The sequence below is a fragment of the Ictalurus furcatus genome, chromosome 23 (genome assembly GCF_023375685.1).
Source record: "Ictalurus furcatus strain D&B chromosome 23, Billie_1.0, whole genome shotgun sequence".
In the NCBI taxonomy this organism is placed as follows: Eukaryota; Metazoa; Chordata; class Actinopteri; order Siluriformes; family Ictaluridae; genus Ictalurus; species Ictalurus furcatus.
In genome coordinates, this window is record NC_071277.1 from 1,466,639 (window position 1) to 1,489,547 (window position 22,909).

The window sequence follows — 22,909 nt, forward strand, 5'->3', positions numbered from 1 at the left end:
AGTGTTGTGAATGTTTACCCCTGCTTCATTTACCTGTATGCACTGTTGATGGATTTGAATGTGCAGCCCCTGTGCCTCTTCGTATAGGGGACTCAATGCGGCTTTTGTCTGTTTTCTTTGCAGTTGTCGAAGAGCTTGAAAGTGATATTTACATGCGCTTTATGAAGTCCCACAAGTGCTACGACATTGTCCCCACTAGTTCCAAGCTGGTGGTGTTTGACACAACGCTACAGGTAAGTGCTCTTTCACTGCACATACAATAGCTGCCCCAGACATGTTCGAAATGACCCGCGTAGCCCGCCTCCCTCAAATTCTGTCAGTCAGAATCTCTTTTCTTTATTCTTTCATCAAAACAAATGAGTACAACGAAGCGTCAGAGACTGTTACAAAGTCCGTAGAGTAAGAACGTCTTTGGTGATTAAAGAATAAATAACAGGAGGGAAAGTCTGTTGCTTGGGCGTTATGTTGACTTGGATGAAATGCTGTTTCGGATCAAATATGACTGTTTTGAAGTAACTACTCGATTTGCATTTACAGTTGAGGTCGTTTACATACGGCATGCAGAATCTGCAAAATGATGATTTATTACAATTATTATTATTTTTTTTTAAAAAATTGGATTTATACAAATGAACCAGTTCAAAAGTTTACATACGCTTAATTCTTAATACTGTGTGTTGTTACCTGGATGATGAACGACTGTTTTTATGTTTTGTGATGGTTGTTTGAGTCCCTTGAGGGACTCGTGCATGACTATTACATAAGGTACAATCGTTCACTGATGCTCAAGAAGGCAACACGATACATTAAGTGTCGGGGGGGGGTGTAAACTTTTGAACAGGATGAACAGTGTAAATTGTTTTGTCTTTTTGGAAACGTAAATATCATGTGTAGCTTCTGAAGGGCAGTACTAAATGGGGACTGGGGGGATCGTTAAACAAAAACAATTTACCCCTGTTCAAAAGTTTACACCCCCCGACTCTTAATGTAACGTGTTGCCTTCTTGAGCTTCAGTGAACGTTTGTACCATTTTTAACAGTCGTGTACGAGTCCCTCAGTTGTCCTCACTGTGAAAAGATTGATCTCAACGTCACATAGCCGCTGCTGGAGAAAGGGGCAAATGTGCAGAAGATGCAGTGGGCAGTTTAACTGCTCAGGACAAAACGAGCGACTCGTGAACAACTCTCACAACACATAAAAGCAGTCGTTGATCCTCCAGGTAACAACACACAGTATTAAATGTATGTATGTAAACTTTTGAACTGGTTCATTTGTGTAAACTCGGTTATTATTATTGTGTCCTGCAATTTTTATGATCCCTTTTGTATTTTAATAACTTTTTCACATTTTGCAGATTCTGGAAGGCGTGTGTAAGCTGTATACCACAGCACTGTTAAATGATCGGCTCTGAGACGGTAGTGCCGTCAGCAAGGGTTATATTAATACACTCGTTCTAATGGTCTTGTTTCTGTAAGTAACAGCCAGTTCTCAGGGACTTGAATGGTAGATGAGCTGAATAGTCCAAGTCCAATAATAACAGACAGATTAAACCATGTTCATTAACAAAGAAAGATGAATAATTGTTGATATGGTGAAGGTTTTTGTAAGTAGATGTTTGTTTAACATTTATGGAAGTGTCTTTGGGAATTATATATATATTTTTTTATATTCAGATGTTTCACTTTCCACTTTTCTTCTTTAACAAGCTGCATTTATTTTTGTCTTGTTAACCCAAGAGAAAGTTAGGAAACGACTGTTTAGACTTGCTACAACGTAAGTGCCGACGGGAATTAACTCGTTTTATGGCCGTTCCGCAGCACTAAAATGCGTTTTATTTACCAGTTGAAAGACAGACGGGTTACACCGTGTTCAAAATCTGGCCATATGGAAAGAGCACATGTAGAGAGAGGATTATGTAATATATTTATAGAGGGCAGTAAGGATATAATAAGAAGAGATTGATGACATGGCATTATATAATCGATATTTTTTGCCATGTTTGTTATGCAAGTGATTCCTGGTGTGCCTCGGCACTCGCTACTTTAGACAGCAGTAAGTTGTTTAAGCATTTTTTTTATTTTTGCAAAAATACACACATTTTATTTGTTGAAGCAAAAAGGCTCTTAGCTCGGCCAAAACAAATAAATCCTCCAGAATATGCTCTTCTCGCTGTTTAAAAAACCAAAAAAAAAAACAAACACACACGATTTCCTGTTACATAAGACATAGTCACAAGTCTCCACCCACTCTCTTATCATCAGACTTGTCTTTTTGTAGTTTTCAGTGTGACTCTAAAGGATGCGATGAATTAAAAAGATCCCAGTGTTAATCAGGGGTGGAGTGTGTGCTTTTTACGTTCGCTTTGTCTGTGTGTTGGAGCCTCAAAAGCAAGACGTTGACCCTCCTCTTAAGCTTCCAATGCCCTTTACGGACACAATGGAAGAGCAGCAGAGCGCTGAGCCAGCACCCCTCAGTCTCCCACCGATGCCTTTCGTCACTGACGCATGGATGTGTGAGGGAAGTTAGTTCACAGGATTTTACTGATTTTCTGGTCGTCACGTTCAATTTGCAGCGTTAATTGTTTCGTGGGATTCAAATCGGTATGCAGCGTAGCTAGGAGGCTGAAGGCCTAGGAATGTGTGAATTGCTTGAAACCTGGTACTGGGTTTCCTACATTACTCACTGTTGCAGGCTTTAACATGTTTAGAGGAGAACATTCCATGCTCATCTATGCTAGGCAAATTTGTGAACGTCTGATATTTATGTTGCTGCAAAAATATAAAATGATGACACGTTTTTACAGAACTGCAGCTGTTCTGTTTAAATGCAGTCGGACTGCCTAAAGATGTCGAAAGCATCAGATTCAAGCATTATATTCTAATAGGCTTGTCACGGTACCAAAATTCCACGGTACTTGGTACCAATTTCGCAAAACACAAAAACATACTAATTGAACAACACACTGTTTTATTAATAAAGTTAAATATCAATTTAAAATGTATTTTTAAAAATGCCATTCTGTGTACTTCAAGATTATTATTATTATTATTATTATTATTATTATTATTATTATTATTAGGGCTACAAGAGTTATCCAGACACGAGTAGAAATGCTTTTCTGACCGATATTAAAGACATAAACAGTGCTGGCCACATATCTATTTTTTTTTTTTTTTTTTTTTTTTAACACACAAATTTCAGACCTATGGTTCATCAAAAAGCCTCTGGTATGTAAAATTAGTAAACCCCATCATGTCTTCCCATTTATTTTTTATTAATGTTAAAGCATTAAATGGTTAATAAGGACTCCTGACCGTATTAGCGTTAAATGTGTGTATGCTAGCCGTTACGTAAGCAAAAACAAGGACGTTTTCTTGCAGTAATACACTCCAATTAAACAATGCCGCAACATTCATAATGCAACCGCTTCCATCATTTTAAACTCGCCCGCTTGAATAAATGCTGCGGGTGAGCAGCCGCTCCCCCTGAAAGCACGGTTAATCTATCCGAACATAAATATCAGGGGCACGGCTTTTACGCACTTGGCGATAACGGCACCGAAAGTAGAAAACGAGCATCCGAGAGAAATGCATGTATTTCGCCTACTATAACGTAGGGGAGTATGCTGTTTCGGACGCAGCCATGGTAACCGGGGGAGCTGCTGCTGCTTTGGCGCCAACGTCGTCTTGTCTCACGGTGCACCCATTATATATGGGTGAGACTGAGCACCTGTCAGGCAGTGCGTACTACCAGTACTTATAAAAAAAAAAAAAATGTGCTACCGTCAACTTTTCTTTTTAGTACCGACTTGGTACCGAAGTACCGGTACTTTTGACAACCCTATATTCTAAAAGCAACTCGTGTAAACACCTTAATCAGAATGTTGTCTTATTCAGAATAAGGTCAATAATTAGATCATGATGTTGGATCGGTTTGACTCATGAATCGAAGTGGGCTTTGGCTAAACGTGTGTTGGGATGACGTCACGTGACGCGTCTTGGCTAAAAATCCTTGGTGATTTTGAAAAATTGCAAGCTCCTCTGAATATTGCGGCGTTTCTTTGAGCTTGCGTTCATTTCTGTGATCGCAAAATCCTGGAGGGACTGATTAAAAAAATGGAAGCCTCAGTCTGGTATTTTCTTAGGTTCTGCTACAACACAAAATACATCTTACAAGTGATGCGTTTCACAGTCGAGTGTACATCTAACCAGAACTGGAAAAAAAAACACTTGACACACACACACAAGTGACAGACCGAAAGTGACTGGTCGCTTGATGGTGTGAACGCAGGCTCAGACTTTCCGACCCCACCAGAGCTGATTTTGTTTTAAGTACAGCAGCACGGTGAATACGTGACTCACTGCAGTGCTATGCTAGCTGGCAAGAGGGGCGTGGAAGAGGATCACGCCCCCTCCTCCATCCAGAGGTTTCCATTCATCTGAGGAAGAGGCCCAGGGGCTTGGCTCGTCTCATTATGTCCTGTTACTGTGGCTCAATTAAAGTTGAACAGTTTCCAGACTGTGCTGGAGCAGCAACCCCTGAGAGAAGAGATGTTCTTGTGATTTATTTAGGAGAGCCTTGAGCTGCAGAGATTAATGCTTCGTCTGGGGCTGTGTCTCTTCTGCTGATTCCAATAGCGTTTGAAACAAATTGCCTTTTGATAACGGTCATTGCGTTGATAGTAAGTGGAGGTGTGGCGAGGGTTAAGCCATCCAAATGCAGAATGCGTTTATAGAGCATGAGATTTGTTCTGTATCTTTTTGGATCGAGGGTCATGTTTCTCGAGGGGAATCATCATCCTCATCATCATCATCATCATTAACAAATGTCAAAGAAATTCCTGTGAAAAATGTTGGAGAAATATTCATTTTAGCAGTGCTTTCGTATTGGCTATGTACTACAAATTAATTCCAACTACATCCTAATGGTGGCAACTTTTTTTTAAGACGTTGAAAGACAACGCTTATAATGCAGTGTTTACGCTCCTTTACTTTACAATGTTCCTCTGTACCTTTTTTTTTTTTTTTTTTTTTTTTTTTTAGTTTGCTTTTCTATTAATGGTCCATAGATTATGTACCTTTTTTTAATAATTTTGAAATGTTTCCAACTAAAACATACATGATGCATGTTCCCCAGTGACTAGGAAAAGTACCGCTTGATACTTTTCATTTCTGAGAGTGTGCTGTGACCACTTTTTCTATCTTGTTTTCTCAGGTTAAGAAGGCCTTTTTTGCCTTGGTGGCTAATGGAGTTCGAGCGGCACCACTGTGGGAGACGAAGAAGCAGAGTTTTGTAGGTGAGTGCTCAGATGTCTGCCATGAGAAATTTCACACAACTTAACGACGATCACGTGAGTTTTATGTCGCCAATGCATCGTGGGTATAAGTCCGGATGACGATCGTGGCTGCGTCCGAATATCCTGTCCGAATTCTCAGTATTCAAACAACAGTAGGCGAGAAAAACCCGGCTGACCTGCTGCTTCCGCGGAGATTCTGCCGTGTGGAAGCAGCGCCCACTGTGCTATCCCGTAAGGCAGCGGGGCTGGCACGGAAGACCTGTCGATCAAAAATGGCAGAATGCAGCACATCGGCTCTTTTGAAGTTGTCGATCGCATGGCGACGCAATGCTGAAATGGCGAATGCAGTACGTCCGGTTTGTATTCATACCGCACACACTGATCGGTACGTACTGTATCAACGACCGAGCGGTACGTACTGAATTAAATGCAGTACTTATTATAGTCATAGTGTGTGATTTCAGATACAGCCCATGGCCTCAGGCCTTAAATTTACACTGTGATTGGTTCCTGCAAGATTTAGGAAACCCATCAGCTGCAAATAATGTATGATTACTAGTTCATGCATCGCTGTCTTAGGATGCTTTCACTTTTTCTACCCATTTGAAATGAACCCTGGTGGATTTTCTGGGGTTAGGGTGTGGTTTGTTTAGGCAAATGAGGGTACATTGATTGCACTTGAGAGCAGAACAAGACAACCTCTTGAACAAGGTGTTTTGTTTTTTCAGTCTTGTTCCAAATGAAATCTAATGCCATTGGATTGCAGTCAGAAAGTGATTCTACTCTGAATCAACCCAAATGCAGATAGGGAACCAAACATGTTGTATATGATGGGTTGAGGGCAGCATTTTGTCTTTATTTATTTATTTATTTGATTATTTATTTTGTAGCTTTGAGCCGCTAACTTGACCTGTATCTGTAAACAGAGCCAAAGGACAAAGCTGTCGGACTGCAGAACTTTGCAGTGTTCAGGGTGTTGTGTATATTTGGACCAATGAACAAAAATGGAAAATAAATGCTGGATGCAATACACAAAACGTATTTAAATACACAATATGGCCAAAAGTATGAAGTATGTGGACACCTGGCTATTTGAGCAACCTTTTTCGATCCTCTGGGCATTAATATAGAGCTGGTCTCCCTTTTTGCTGTTATAACAGCCTCTAGATCTTGGAGCGTGAGCTGTGGGGATTTGTGCTCATTCATGCACAAGAGCACAAGAGGTCAGGCACTGATGATAAGTGAGGAGACTTGATGAAAAGTTTACATTCCAGTTCATCCAAAGGTGTTCAGTGGGGTTGAGGTCAGGGTGCAGGCCACTCGAGTTGTTCCACACAAACCTTGGAAAAACCATGTCTTTATGGAGATTGCTTTGTGCACAAGGGCATCGCTATGCTGGAGTTGTCATGCTTCGTTCCAGTGAAGGAGAAACTGTAATTCTACAGCATACAAAGACATCCTAGATAATTGTGAGTGTCCCAACTTTGCGGCAGTTTGAAGAAGGCCCACACATGGGTGTGATGGACAGGTTTCTGCATACTTTTTGGCCATGTAATGTAGTTTATAGAGATCCAGCTCCATGTTCTCCATGCTTGAGTGAGTCTGCTATTTCTGTGCCTCCTTGGCAAAGGTTTTGTTGACCTTGTTTACTTTACGTGCACTGTGAAACCAAACCGAAACGTATCAAGTTCTTTCTGATTCAGATTCTACTAATGTGTTTTCTTCTTCGGTCCCTCTCTTGATTTGCAGACTCTAATCAGAAATAGTTGGCATACCTTTGGTGTGCTCATGCTTGTCCTCTTGCTGAGATTTTTGTCCCCGATATACAGTGGTGCATGAAAGTTTGGGAACCCTTTAGAATGTTCTATACATCTGCATAAATATGAACCACAACATCATCGGATTCCTAAAAGTAGACCCAAATAAACAAATATCGTGCAAAATATAGTACAAAAGTATTGTCATGCGGAAAGTCCGTGACCCTAAGCACACAAGTCGTTCTAGGACCTGGACAAGCAGTTCATGTGAGGAAACCCACCAACATCAGAGTTGAAGCTGTTCCGTACTGATGTACGGGCTGAAATTCCTCCAAGCCGATGTGCAGGACTGATCGACGCTTACTGGAAACATTTAGTTGCAGTTACTGCTGAAAGCAAAGATACTGAAAGCAAAGGTTCACATACTTTTGCCACTCACAGATATGTAATATTGGATCATTTTCCTCAATAATTTAAGGACCAAGTATAAGAGTTTTGTCTCTCTTGTTTAATTCTCATTGTCTGGTTTTGGGACTTGTGTGAATATCTGATGTTATAGGTTATATTTACGCAGAAATGTAGAAAATTCTAAAGGGATCACAAACTTTCAAGCACCACTGTAACAGCACACATGCAGACGATGCTATGAACCGGTGCGCGAATGCTCCAGGCATAATTCCAAGCAGCCTTTTAAAGAGGATTTGTGCATAAACATCCGGGAACCTGCACTTCTAGGAAAATGCCGGGTTTAACTCGTACTTTGCGCTTAGAAGCCCACAAAAGTAAGATTTAACTCCAGCTTCAGGCCTAGCAAACAAACGCATTACATATTTTAATGAAAGTGCAGAATGCAGCAAAATCCTCTGCTGAGCTCTGCTTTTTATTTCTATGAAAATGGATGGCAGGCTTTATTTTAAATGCAGCAGCCTATGGAATATCCAAGTTCAAAGCTCCTGCTGCCCGGTGAGAGAGCTGTAGATGAGGGCTTGCAGTGATTCTGTGAGAATGCTAATGCTTTACAGCCTAGAAGAGTTACACATGGATGATGAGAGCAGCAGGTTTGTATCTCTCTCTCTCTCTCTCTCTCTCTCTCTCTCTCTCTCTCTCTCTCTCCTTGCGTACTTTCCCCTGAACTGATGATACCTAGCAACATTGCAGAAAATGCACCACATTTTATTTTTATTTGTCCCGATATGTATTTGTTTCATACACAAATCACTTCCTATTCTGGAAAGTGCCTAAAAGCATTTAAGAGCACAAAAATGCTCCATCCACAGCGTGAATCACTGTTTATTTCTACTCCTTTGCATTGACAGACGGCGCATTATGCAAATAACGATGATACAACAGACATATATTTGTGTGAATATCGGTCGCTTAGCGACTTAGCATGTAGCAACATGGGCACGAGCGCTCGCCCCGGACACGGCGGATGAATACATTCGAGAGATTCAAGCGTGCAAAGACGGTTAGAACAGCTCTGCTTTAGCCCTCTCTCGAATGCCTTTTCCTGAACAAAGTCATTATGAAGAATATTTTTGTTTGTTTCAGCCAAGTTGTGTGTGCGTGTGTGTGATAAGGATTTTGCAATTGGATGTCCAATTAGGATTGTCTTAACAAATTTAAGCAACCGATAGAAAAACTGCCCGAGGTGCCTGGAAATCGCCCGATAAGTGATTAGAAAGGGTCAAATATGAAAAAAGTTGAACTTCCCCTTTAATTTGGTGGGGTGCTACTGAAACCCCTACATTCATGCTGTTTGATCAGGCAGTCACATACAAGCTGAGAAGATTTTCTTTTTCTGGTACTTCGTACACTGACTTATACAATACAGTTATTTATTCTCATAACACCTCTGTAATATCACAAATACTTGTTACTTTATTTTATCAGTGAAACAACTCGATACAGCCTTGTCATGTTGTGATGAGAAACAGCCAGAGGGCGCTGTGGACACGGTATTGTGATGGAGAGGAGAAGTGGATAATAGTCGCACGTTTCTCTGACGAATAATTTATTTCTTGTGTACCTGTGTATACTCCACTTGTAAAAGTGTACACTTGTTTTAAAAAAAACAAAACAAAAAAAAACCTTAAAAATCTAAATATTAAATAAAATTTTTAAAAAAGGCGGTTAGGTGACATGCCTGGAGCTGGCTCCTGAGATTTGTAGCCTAGTGTTTGCCCGTTTAAAGCTTCTTTTTTTTTTTTTCCCTCCCCACAAAGCCGACATATGGTTTCATCCGTATCTATTGGTTCACCTGTCTCGTTATACACGAATCCAAAATGTTCCCAGATCCATCGCAGCGGCAGAACCCGACGTGAAATCACAGAGTTCGCCTGACTGGATCTTGCCACGCTCAAACAAACTCGTGCCAAACTAACAGACATTGCCATATGAGGTTTGATTATGATTACGCAATTTGTGTATTAACATAAAATCTCCCACTATATGGTAGGCTATAAATACAAATTAATATTGCAGGGAATTAGTATTATTACTAATATTAACAATAATCATAATACAGTAGTTGTTATTGTTATTATTGTTATTATTATTACACTTGTTTACAAAATGTTGTACTTTGTACTTGTCATAGTGCCCACTCGAGCAGAAACATGAACGTGGCGTGTGATGTGACGCTACCGCAGGTGGTGCGCTCGTCATGACCACCGTCACAGCCTTAGCCTGCATACAGCCATACTCCGGGCCATTTCTAGGCATAGGCGAACTAGGCAGTCGCTCAGAGCGCCCAAACGCCTCCACCCAACTCGCCCACCCACAAGAAAGAGAGTACCTGGCCTGGGCATTCGGGCTGTAGTCCCGAAGTTTTTTTCTTTAGCTCCGGATAATTCCGTAGTGAATAATTCACGTAGTGAGCAGTTTGTCACTATGTACCTGAACGTCAGTAAAAGAAGATTGAAGAGTTGTATTCTATCTTCAGTAAACGGCGGTAAGACCAATCAGACCGGGTTTACAGGAAAATACGTGGAAATACTTGTCTTATTGGCTCACAGGTCTCAATTCTGCCAAACGCTAGCTCACACAGTGAGTGTGGGGGTGGGGGAATGGATATACACCGATTTTTTTAAAATTATTATTATTTAATTATTTTTAACCAGTAAATGGGCTGAAACTGAAACACTAGTATGTGATGACCAAGAGGAATCTTGCCTAGGGTGCCAAAATGGCCAGATACAGCCCTGGTCACAGTAAACACACTGACGTGTATTAGTGCAGTTTAGGACGCAGCCTTATTATGTTTAATTGTACACACTTGTTACCCTGCTCAGTTTAATTATCAGCTTAATACAGTGTTTTATTCTGCTTCCCCCGCAGTAAATAACGCACGAGTATAGTCATTTACGATGCAATAAAAATAGCTGTTAATCGTGTAGATTTGTTTCGGCTTGGCCCTTCTGTTTCTGTGTCTGTAATTAGAGCGATACTGGGGTGTGTGAGCCTCAAGTACTGGAAGCGTGAACGTGTTTGTCTGTCTGTGATGAGACCGGTGGAGAATGAGGACTTTGTCATATAAGACGGAACGAGTGGAATGATTGCCGGAAGCGGAGGGAATTGGTTTGCAGCGCCAGGTGTAGACGGTGATTTATAATTAAAGGGGCTCTCTGTTTGTTTATGCCGGAAAACAACACCGCTCGAGCATCTGTCGGCGAAACTCTACCACGGTTTCTAACGCCGGACCTGTCAAACTCTGACAGCTGAATCACGAAGGCGCAGGGGCATTACAGCGTTTCTAGGACTTAAGGCTGTGTGATGATCGAGAGATTCCTGAACTGCTTTATGAACTGCTTTGTGTCAGCTTTGAGCTGAAATGCCTGCAGCGCTCTCTCTCTCTCGCTCGCTCTCGCTCTGTCTCTCTCCCACTTTGTAAGCTTTGCAGCCTGTTGAGAAAAGACAAAAATATTCTGCGCTTCACAGCCTTTCAGTTAAAGTGCCAATCACTCTGTAAATATGCAGTTCTATGCAAATATCAGCCTTACCATGGAAAGGCCATATATTAATAAACGAGTGTTCTTTTGTCGCTTTCCTCTTGTATGTAGTTTCTGCAAAAAAAAACTTTGTGTTTATTGTAAATCTGTAGTTTACCAAAGAGTTCTGTGTTAATGTTTTAATAGTAAACTGTAAATAAATTTTAAAAATCATACTTTTGGATATTGGTCACATGACTGTATATAGCCCTGTCTTATTTATGATGCTTATTTATTAAGCTCGTGCGGGTAAGGAGTCACGGCACCCGAGTGGCACGACAGAAAAGTGTTCAATCTATCTAGATTTCGATTCCCTTCCATGGCCGGGAGCCAGAGGAGCAAATCTGGCCGTCCTCTCTGGGTGGGAGATGATGTCGTTACTCGATCTCCCCTGTTATCACAGTGACGCAAGCCAATCTTGGGCGTGTGTGAGCTGTGTGTGTGCGAAAGAAGTCAGATAGCGTTTTTCCTCCGAGTGAGTTCGGCTGCCCCGTGAAGCTGCACGAGCAGCAGAAGGTTGGCTTTTTCTCCGAGAACGCATGCATACGCCCCTCCCTGGTTTGTAGTTGTTGTGTGATAGGGGAGAGGTAATTAGTGGGTGGGAATTGACCAGACCAAATTTGGTGAGAAAATGGAAGGGGGAGAGGGGGACTCTCTCAGTGGTGGGAAAGTGAAGAGTGTATTAGGTAGCCCACCAGGCAAGTGAAACTCCAGTGTGCTTTTTCCAGTCCCATGTATTGGTTGCTGAGAAACCAGACTGTCTAGCCTTAAAAAGTGGAAGCTAAAATAGCTGTTTAGCTACTCAAGTGCATTAATGCAGAATAAGATCATGTAGCACAGTGTGTTTGTAAAACATTGCTGGCCAGTGTTTGGTGTATGAGTCGTGGTGATCTGTCCTCAACTCATTTACAAGATATTCAAGTCTGTCTAGCATCTCCTTTTTTTAATTATTATTATTATTTATATTTTTAAGACTAAATGACTGCTTTACGGTGTACTTTATTTTGATTAGAGCAGCAACAACTAATCGATTATGAAAATCGCTGTCGACGAATCTCATTATCGATTAGTTGGTCTGCGCGCGGTACGGGAGAGATTTACTCATTATATTACTTCCGTTCCGAGAACACGCTTCGGACCCCTAGTGGTCAGTGGTGTAATTGCAGTGGGTCCGTAGGACAGTTTTAAAAACGTTTAGATAACATCATGTTTTTTGTTAAATGCATCAAAATATATTTAAATGAGACGTTTTAAAATGAATCAACCTGGTTATTCACGTGCGTTCACAAATATCACGTTTAGCTGAGCTGACGATCGTTCGTTGACGAATTTATTTACAAATGAAATGCTAATTTGCAAGAACCTGGGATTGGTAGACAAGTTCAAGTGTCACATTGACGGATAAAATAAACAAAAGAGAGTTCAGAGAGTCAAATTAAATGTCACGTGATTCTGCCGTCAGCCTGATTGGAAAGCAAGTGCTAAAGTTACAGCGTTCACGTGTTGCGTCGCCGTGGTGTGCATTACTTCTAACCGTTGCTACGTGTCCGTTTATCTCATTTTAGGCCTGATTGTTAGGTCTGATGAGTGTTTGTGAGATTCTGGCACCTTCGTAGTACTGCTAACACAGTGCTGAAGTAGTGCTGATCTTCTGCTCTCCTGTGTAGATCAGAGACATCACCGCTTTTATTTGCACATGTTGCATCAGTGCCTCTAGTCAGCAAACACACACACACACACACACACACACACACACTCCTGAACCACGCACTGCTTTGCTGAGTTTGTTCCTTAGAGAACCGCTGTAGGCTGAAAGAGTTGACTACTCTGAGCTGTGATCATCTGAGTCTCAATCCTGCTTCCCTCCAACCTACAATACTATAAATATAGGCTGTGTGCGTGCCTGTCTGCGTCTGTGTCTGCCTGCGTGTTTGTCTGCGTCTGCGTGCGTCTGTGTCTGTCTCGTCTCTATATGTGTGTGTGTGAGAGAGTATGTGTGCGTGCGTGCTTGTGCTTAAAATATTCTGAATCTCTTTTTTTCATTTTTTTTCCCACAGGAATGCTAACAATCACAGACTTCATCAATATTCTTCACAGATACTACAAGTCCCCCATGGTATGTGATGTGTACTTTCTGTACATTTACTTTGTGTACGTTAGCGTGCGTGCGTCATTATCAGCTGTTTTCCTCTTACACCGTGTGCAGTACTGGTGCAGTGTGAGGATGTTTCGGTGCGTCTCTTTATGTGATCCATAAACACTGCACTGCAGTCCGGTGCATTTCCACGCTTCTAGACGCACTCTTTTATGGCAGCGGGCCTGTAACCGGCAGATGCAGCAAATTTAGCAGCTAAAAATATCCCACAATGCCCGCGCTGTATCCGAGACTTGCTTTCATGGTCTCTGTCCAGGAATTAATGCAGAGAATGGGGTCAGGAATGCACTAGTCTTTCTCTCATTATGGCTCTGTTCACAGAGGGTTTCTTCTTTTTTTTTTTTTTTTTTTTTTTTTTTTAATTTAAAATCCCTTTAAAGTTTTATTGCTGTGAAGTTTAAAGCACGAGCCGTTGAGAGTTAAGAGGCATCGATCTTCACTTTTCAGCGGCTTTCGGTTAATGGCCCGAGGAAGATTTGTTCGAAGCCACCCTCACTGCTTCCTCCTTTCAGTGTGACGTCTTCTCTTCTTTCTCATCGGCGTTTATAAAAGCTCCGAAACCCCTTTTCATCTTCATCCGAGAAAGTCTGGCATCACCCAAATAAGGGAAAACCCGAAGAGAACGTAAACAAGCGGCACATCCTAACTATCCTCACTCCTAGATCTTAATGAGCAGAGGAAAGCAGATCTGCTCTGTAGAGACAGGAAGGAGTTTTAGGATGGGCTAAAATTAGTCTCTATGAGCTCAGCGTAATTTTTATTTAGACCCTGTGTCATGTCCTGTATTAAAGCAGCTGATACACAGGGTTTAAGGATCGTTTCACCCACTCAGCAGGTTACTTATGATGATGATGATGAGCCTCTGGTTCTCCTTGCTCTACTCATTATCACAAAACATCTAAGAGGCTTAACTCTCACCCCCACACACACACACACACACACACACACACACACACACACACTTGCGTCATTATCAGTCTGTGCAACCAGAGCCCTGTGCAAACCTGATCCATGTTTAGAGCTGCACTTTTACTCCTGCGATATCGTCACCATGCTCTATGTGGATCTTAATTGGAGTCCCTGAGACCTTGTTAGCAGATCTAGCTGATGAGATGTATATATTTTTTTGCTTTTCCCTTATCAGTCGTTTTTCCTTCTTTTCTCTGGGGAGATGGTCACACCTACTTTCCACTGTTCCAGGAAATGATTGTGTAGGACATGATCTTCAGAGCACTTATTAGAGCTGGGCAATAAGACAAAAATATCATATCATATGATACTTCAGGCGATCAAGGTGACAATACATGATGTGTATCACGATTTATAAATAAAACACTCTGCAAAACAGTAGTAAAATCCTCCCCCCCCAAAAAAAAAAAAAATGTTAAACTGAGTTTGTAAACTTTATTCATTTTAATTTGTAATTATTAAAAGCGTAAAAAATGCATCATACCAACGATATTATTGCTTGATCGTTTATCCTGATATGGATGATGTATCGCCCGGCCCTAGCAGTTATTGGATTCCCAAATCTCCTCATGTCACTGGTTTGTGAATATAACGTTGTAGATGTGCGCAGAGCTCTCAGAGACCCAGGACGTTTCTGACAAACGTCAGTGATCAAAGTGCTTGCGAGGCTGTCCTACACGGTACCGGAGCTACTTTTCGTGTCCGACCCGCTCATAAGAGTGCGCTGTCACGTTTTCAGGTGCAGATCTACGAGCTGGAGGAACACAAGATTGAAACTTGGAGAGGTATCAGTCTCTGGTCACTTTTCATCAGTCCTTTTCAGCCTTTCTAAAAAGTGAAGTCATTTTCCCTTGTGACTGAAGGATTCTTTTTCTTCTTTCAACAGAGCTCTACTTACAAGAAACCTTTAAACCTTTAGTCAACATATCACCAGACGCAAGGTAAGAACCCGAAAAATGGATACACAAAAATATCCTATTTAACCTTGACGACATGTTCTGTAGATATTGCGGTAACCCACTGGCAGTTATAGAATTTGAAACCTACGAATCCAGGTTCACGTTAGTTCATCTCCTTATTTGTAATTTTACACAAACTCGTATAATGATATACCTTGTAAACGTATCTTGCTGCCGTAAGATACAAATATTTTCCGGAACTTACTGGAATTTCTTCTGTGAGTGCTCTGACAAACGAACTATGTATAAATGTGTTCATATGCAGTTTGATAAGTGAGGGGCTTAATCAACAACTGATGATGCTTTTCAAGTTATTGAATAAGGACACGGTACCCTTCTTCTACAAACACGAGAAAGTGTGTGTTTTTGTGCAACTTTGTGATTTCCCTGAGGACCCTTTCCATGTTTTTTTTTTTATCTTTTCTCCCCAGCGATAGATCTTTCTGATTTTTCAGTGCAGTAAATAATTCAGCGAGAATCCTCTAAAAAGCGTAACGAACGAGGTTCTGAGCACTCTTATTTAAGGTTGCCCTTTCATGTTCGACGTCGTTATTTTCTTTTTATTGAGTGTTCGGGTCAGTGCAGTAAATGCTGGATCAGTGGCTATGGGGAAACGTCTTCCCAGCAGGATCTGCGTTTTGGCTTTAATTCAAGAGAGACTCGATACTGGTTCTAGAATGAAAGCAGAGATAATCTGATGTTTTCTGTGCGTTGGGCAGCATATTCGACGCTGTGTATTCGCTAATCAAGAACAAGATTCACCGCTTGCCCGTTATCGACCCCGTCAGTGGGAATGCACTTTATATCCTCACACACAAGAGGATCCTCAAGTTCCTGCAGCTCTTCGTAAGTGTCATGTTGAATTATTTATTTATTTATTTATTTATTTATTTATTTATTTATTAACATGTATAAAGTCTGCCATTTTTCTGGTTTAAACGAACACTTTTCGAAGGTCGTTTAGACCACCGATTCTCAACTGGTTTTGCTTCAGGACCCGGATTTTACGTTGGGCATCAAGTCGCAACCCGACACTACACTAAAGACGTTTGTCATGTGGAAGTAAACAAAAAAAATACTACTTAATATTGTATATGAATGTTATTAATGCTACTAATAGTTATCCATTGCACAGGCCTTATATAAAGTTGAAAAGTAATCTTTTACCACCTGAGACAACGGGAAATAAGTCAGCTTACATATTGAGTTGTTAAGGTTGTTCCTCATAAGTATTTACGGTGGAAATTAAATGCAGGGCATATGCTTAATAAAGGTCAAAATGAATTATTCACATGACCTCGATCCATTTTCCATACCGCTTATGCTCCACAGGGTTGCGGGGAGGCTGGAGCCTATCCCCGGGTACTCGGGGCACAAGGTGGGGGACACCCTGGGCAGGCTGCCAACCCATTGCACAATCACACACATTCACACACACTATGAACAGTTTAGAAATGCCAATCAGCCTACCGTGCATGTCTTTGGACTGGGGGAGGAAACCGGCGTACCCGGAGGAAACCCCCGCAGCACGGGGAGAACATGCAAATCCTGTGAACTCTGAGCAGAGGTGGAAATCGAACCCCCAACCGCAGATGTGCGAAGTTTCGCAAACGTGTGAAACACTAAGCCCTATGCAAAACAATGGTAAACCTGAGGATGTGACTTCATTTTGATAAGTCTCTCAAAATCTGTGGTGATTGTGGACAAACCAACCCTCAGAACATTTTAAAATGTCCAGTTATTTTCTGTATTTGCTTTTCAGTTGTCATTGCAGAGTACGCACTTTCAGAAAGGTAGGATGTAGTGGAAGGTGATGCCATCTTAATGGCCTTGCAGGCAAGTTCTAGATACTCGTCAGTAACCCTACACCAGATCTGGCAGACGTCCTCTAAGATCACATCTTTCAGTGTCCCATGGAGCACTGCTACAAGGTCTTTGGCTGCGACTGCTTCTTCGTGCAGGAAACAGTGGTTCCGTGTAGCACTAGGTGCCCTACACAACCCCTGATATTCTTCTTGTCATAGAGGCAGCCCCGTCGGTTGCAAGCTCAATACATGTATCTCAACACATGTTCAGTCCAACCGATCCCAAAAAAAGATCCAGTGTGTCGAATATGGCTTTTGTAGCTCTGCACTAATCAGAAACTGTTTGTGAAAATCTTCATCCCATACATGTCTAACAATCTCACAGGATGGCACAATCATATACATCTGTTCATTTCATCTAGTTGCATAATAGTCATTTGCCCTAATCCGGGTTACACTCTGTTGTTTTATGTCCTCGGACATTTCTTTTATTGTCATACGGTTGCAATCAAAATTATTCAACCCCCGTTGCACATCAGGTTTATTGTCAAAATTTACAGACTTTAAGCTGTTTCCGATAAACAAACAAAAAACTAAAAAAAGCAATTGATGTGGTTCAACACAACGACTGCCTCAAGCGGTTTCCCCAAATTCAACTGAAAATGCAACTTATAATGATTTCTCCAATTTCAAAATTATTCGACCCCCTGAATAGAATCCCTCACAACAGCACCGATATGCTAAACAGGTGTTGTCTCAAGCACACCCGATGTAACCAATCATGGGCTTCATTAATTGCACCAGGTGTGCATGAGCTGGAACACATGAAATACCTGAACTGGCTAGGGGTTTGTTGAGTGTACAGTACCTGGACGGGGCAGAAAAAGGAAGCTATCAACGGCTGCAAACGGATTTCTGAGAAGGCAGGTTGTGAAAAACCCTCGAGTGACTGCAAAAGACCTGCAGCAAGACTCGGGGGCAACAAGCACTGAGGTTTTAGTGAGCACAGTAAGGCGTGTACTAAACGCTGAAGGTTTCCATGCCAGAACTCCAAGAAGTTCACCCCTACTCACCCAAAAGCACAAGAAAAGTCGGCTCAAAATCATACAAATAAGCCACAGAAGTTTTGGGATTCTGTTCTGTGGAGCAATGAAACAAAACTTTTAAAAATTTTTTTTAACTTTTTGCCGTCATGGATCAGCGGTATGTCTGGAGAAAGATGAATGAAGAAACACTCTGTCCATAGTCAAGCATGGTGGTGGCTCTGTGATGCTCTGCGGCTGCTTTGCATCCTCTGGCACTGGAAACCTGCAGCGTGTGGAAGGTGAGATGGATTCATTGAAGTATCAGGAAATCCTAGGAGAAAACATCATGCCGTCTGTGAGGAAGCTGAAGCTTGGACGTCATTGGACCTTCCAACAGGACAATGATCCCAAGCATACCTCACATTCCACCAAGGCTTGGTTACAGAAGAGTCCTGGAAGATTCTACAGGGCCATCACAGTCACCCGACTTGATCCCCATAGAAAATCTCTGGTGGGATTTGAGAAAGGCGGCTGCAGCACGCAAACCCAAAAATATTACTGAACTGGACGCCATTGCTCATGGGGAACGGGCTAAGATTCCTCAGGAACGCTGCCAGAAGCTCTGCATCTCATTTGCAGCAAGTCATAACAGCAGAAGAGTGCTCTACTCAGTATTAAAATGCTTGCCATGAAGGTGTTGAATAATTTTGAGACCGGAGAAGTCATTATAAGTTGCATTTTCAGTTGAATTAGGGTATGAAACATGTGAAACATTCATTGCCTTGAACTACTTTGATTGCTTTTGTTTGATTTATTCATTGCAAACAACTGAAAGTCTGTAAATGTTGACGGTAAACCTGATTTGCAGTGGGGGTTGAATCATTTTTATTGCAACTGTACTGATTTGTGGCAGATTCTGCTCTCTGGTTATGTCAGTTGCAGCGGGTACAGCAAGATCCTCCGCGATATTGTGGGCCTTTTTGCATTTTACAATGTGGAGAGTGAGTTCGTACGATGCACAGAGTGCTTGCTTCCTGAACACTGCACATGTGTTTGATTAATCTTTTGCGATCCTGTTGCTTTCTTTTGAAGCTAAACAGGCTTCTTTTTATGGCTTGAGTGTTTTGTCTCTAAATGCCTTTTGCATTTCGATGGTTTCATGCTTTCGGCAGCCAATAATTTTACCGCATAAAACACACTCTGGTCTGCAAAAAACAAAGGGCCTGTGACCCACTTTTGGATCGTGACCCACCAGTTGAGAACCACTGGTTTAGACCAACCCACTTTTCCAAAGCTGGCTTTCTTCCAGTTTCCTTAACATCTGTACCAGTGTTGAGAGCACAGACATGATTTGGCAGACACTGTTCTAATATTTGGGAGACACCAGTATAAGGTGTCCCCTTTACCTGTGTGGAAATACCATGCACTAACCCGGTCAGTTTTATGAATTCATCGAACTTTGAAAGCACGTGCCAGCATAAAGCTGTGGTATATTTCATGGGGGCAAAAAATAAAGCTACAATTTAAGTCCTGTTCTTAATGTCACTTTTCACTGTTGGGGTAAAAACACCATAGTTAGCTAACCATTATGTTCCTTCCTAAATCACGTCACACACTCGCCTCACTATACCTCACTTCACCTATTGATGCAAAAGCTCAGTGTAACTTTTGTGTTAAGGTAAAAGGTTTTTCAGCTTCTTTGGTGAGAAAATGAAACGTACAGTGGCGCTTTTGAAAGATTGTGAAATTTTGAGAATTTTCTAGATAAATAAATAGGACCTAAAACATCAGATTTTCACACAAGTCCTGAAAGTAGATAAAAGAGAACCCAATTGAACCGCTGAGACAAAAATATTATACTCTGTCATTTATAAAGGTCATATTTATGTAGATATAGAAAATTCTATAACTGTGTGTGTGTAACTTCCAAGAACCACTGTATATCAGCTAATCATTTGGTGGAATGGGTGGAAGCATACTGAATGCATTCAATAAGTTTCCATCCATTCCTTCCTAAATGGATGGAAGCATTTGGTATTTTTTCTGTAGAAGAAATGAGGAGAAGCAGAGATGTTGAGCAGCCGGTTCTGGGAAGTAAGGTCTGTCAAACACACTTATCCTTAGATTTATCCCTAGACAAATCTGGAAGGGATTAATGTAATCTGTCTGATAGGCCATGTTCACACATCTCTCTACACAGTTTCACACACTTCTCTGTACACACATCCACACACATTCATTTATATCTATAGCTTTGGTTACAAATGGTCAAACAATATAAGACTTGCCGTCACGGACTGTGGATTTGAACTCTGAATTCCGGTTCCAGCATAAACCTAGTTATTAACGGAAGGTTTTCTTCATCATAGTTGGCAGGACACACTAATAGTACGTACATTTCTTTGACGGTTAACGCTAGATTAACGTTTTCACTAGCGCTGTAAATGTAGTCTTCGAACGCTTTTGAACATTAATTTACCGCTTACAGTTTTACTTCCACAGACCGAACAAACGTTAGCAGTTTGTGTAACATAGAGGTGAAAATGATGTTCCTTCTTAATCAAAGGTGAAAACAGTAATATAGCTTTCCTGCAGCACACAGTCGCTTCAAATCTCAAGCGGTATTCTAGGCTCTATACGTGCTACATGCTACGTAGGGTATAATTCCGTTGTAGGACCATCGTAGTGCACAGGTCACACTGTAACTGTCCATTTAATTTGGTTAACTTTATTTATGTAAAATCTATTTCAGGGTACGTATGTAGTTCACATACTTTAAAAAATGTCAAAATATGCTATAGGTGACACACACAATATTTCAGGGTCCTATTTCTTTTTTATAGATTTTCATTTATCATAATGCACTTAAGTAGCTAACTAGCTCACTTTATTATATTATGTCTACATTTTAGCCGTGTCAGATAAGATTGGAACTGGGAAAGCACACTGGAGATTTTACTGGCCCAGTGGTCTAGCTAATGAATCCACACCCACACATGTCTGTTGTCCTCTTGTACTTTTATTTATTTATTTTATTATTATTATTATTATTATTATTATTATTATGCTGCTTGTGCACACATTGAGCCTCATTCCTCCTACCACCGTTGCTCATGGCCCCTCAAACAAATTTTAACCTCTTGTCTTTAGCTCAGTCAGTTATTATGGTTCTTTGTTCTGGTCAGGTGTGTGAGATGCCAAAGCCTGCCTTCATGAAGAAGACCCTGGAAGAGCTGAGCATTGGGACGTACAGCAACATCGCCTTCATTCACCCCGACACGCCGATAATCAAAGCCCTGTGCATCTTCGTGGAGAGGAGGGTTTCAGCTCTGCCTGTGGTAGACGAGTCCGGTAAAGACACCCAGCATGTTCACTATTCTCACCAACAGTCCTAATCGACATACAGAGGCATATTTACTTGGGTTGTGAGACCTCACTGTCTACTTTCTTTACAGGAAAGGTTGTAGATATTTATTCCAAGTTTGATGTCATTGTAAGTAATTGTTTTGTACTTGGCTCATTTATACTAGGAATTATTGAATGTTATGGAATCTCATGTGCTGTGTATATACCTGTCGTTTGTGTAGAATCTTGCTGCTGAAAAGACCTACAATAACCTGGACATTAGCGTGACTCAGGCTTTGATGCATCGCTCCCAGTACTTCGAGGGTGTCATGAAGTGCAACAGACTGGAGACTCTGGAGACTATAATGGACAGGATAGTCAAAGCGGAGGTGAGTTACTAGGAGACACGCGCACACATGCACACTTGGCGTACATGGTAGAGAAGCGGAGGTGAGGCTACAACCTTTATACCCATTCACCTTGTATTTGGCTAAGGTGAATTTGCTTCCGGGCAACAAAGACACACACGCACACACACGTAATAGCTTACAGGATGTTTAAAGCAGACTTGAGCTCCTAGGAATCTCTTATTTATTTTGTATGATATTTTTTCTGATAAAAAGGATTTCAAGTCCTTGTGAAGTGCCTTGAAAAGCGCAGCGTTATTCGTTGTGCTGGCGTAATTTCCATATTAAGAACTTAATACATACAACAACTTTGATAATAGTGGGTTGTGATCGGGGTGAGGCAGGACTCGGGGTAGGGACTTAATGTAGGTGTGATGCAAGATGGCCAGATACTGCTGCCATTTCAGGATTTTCTGTCTCCTCGCAGGTGCACAGGCTGGTGGTGGTAGACGAGGCCGGCTGCATCGTGGGTATCGTGTCCCTGTCGGACATCCTGCAGGCCCTGGTCCTCACTCCAGCAGGTATAGACGCTCTGCACTGCTAAAGCTCCTCTCTGTTCCCGGACACCTCTCTCTTCCCACCCCAACACACAAACACACACAGGTATCGCCGTCATGCCACCCTGGCCTTGTCAAGCACAGGACTGCTGCACTGCTGTCACTGCAACCTGCTGCTCTGTTTGTGTGAGAGCATGAGGTCTGACATTTTATCCTTTACACAGTGTAACACTGACAAATATCAGGGGAATGTTTTTGATGCAAATGTGTGTGTGTGTGTGTGTGTGTGTGTGTGTGTGTGTGTGTGTGTGTGTGTGTGTGTGTGTGCGCGTGCATGCACGTGTGGTTGTGTGTGGTTGACATGAGCAGCAAGCCCAGACATTTGCCTTGTGCTGGAGCTTCTATCCTTGTAGATCTGCCCACCTTGATGAGTGGTGTGTGTGTGTGTGTCCTGTGTCCACAATGCACTGGCTGCACACAATACACGTCTAAGTTTAAGTTTATAAGCCAGAACTCGAGATGTTAGATTTATGTAACGTTTAGGCAAACAACCAGGCCAGTTTGGTCGTTGGACACTGAACTTGGAGCCATTGGTCGTTGAGATGTAAAGTTTATGATAATTTATTTTAAAAGTCAAACGTATTAAAATTTTTTTTTTTTAAATAATTATTAATGATTATTGATGATACATTTTTAAATATTATT

General features: G+C 41.5%; 1 protein-coding gene across 4 annotated transcripts in view; it reads left to right on the forward strand.

The window, feature by feature from the left end:
- prkag2a (protein kinase, AMP-activated, gamma 2 non-catalytic subunit a) overlaps positions 1–22,909 on the forward strand; it is a 103,309-nt gene that overhangs the window by 75,067 nt on the left and 5,333 nt on the right. For all 4 annotated transcript variants that reach the window (XM_053611102.1, XM_053611103.1, XM_053611104.1 and 1 more), the window contains 10 exons: positions 124–233; positions 5,215–5,296; positions 13,100–13,158; positions 14,906–14,951; positions 15,053–15,107; positions 15,845–15,971; positions 21,141–21,306; positions 21,411–21,448; positions 21,543–21,689; positions 22,135–22,228. In XM_053611102.1, coding sequence (XP_053467077.1) covers positions 124–233; positions 5,215–5,296; positions 13,100–13,158; positions 14,906–14,951; positions 15,053–15,107; positions 15,845–15,971; positions 21,141–21,306; positions 21,411–21,448; positions 21,543–21,689; positions 22,135–22,228 — 924 coding nt within the window. The remainder of the gene's footprint in view (positions 1–123; positions 234–5,214; positions 5,297–13,099; positions 13,159–14,905; positions 14,952–15,052; positions 15,108–15,844; positions 15,972–21,140; positions 21,307–21,410; positions 21,449–21,542; positions 21,690–22,134; positions 22,229–22,909) is intronic.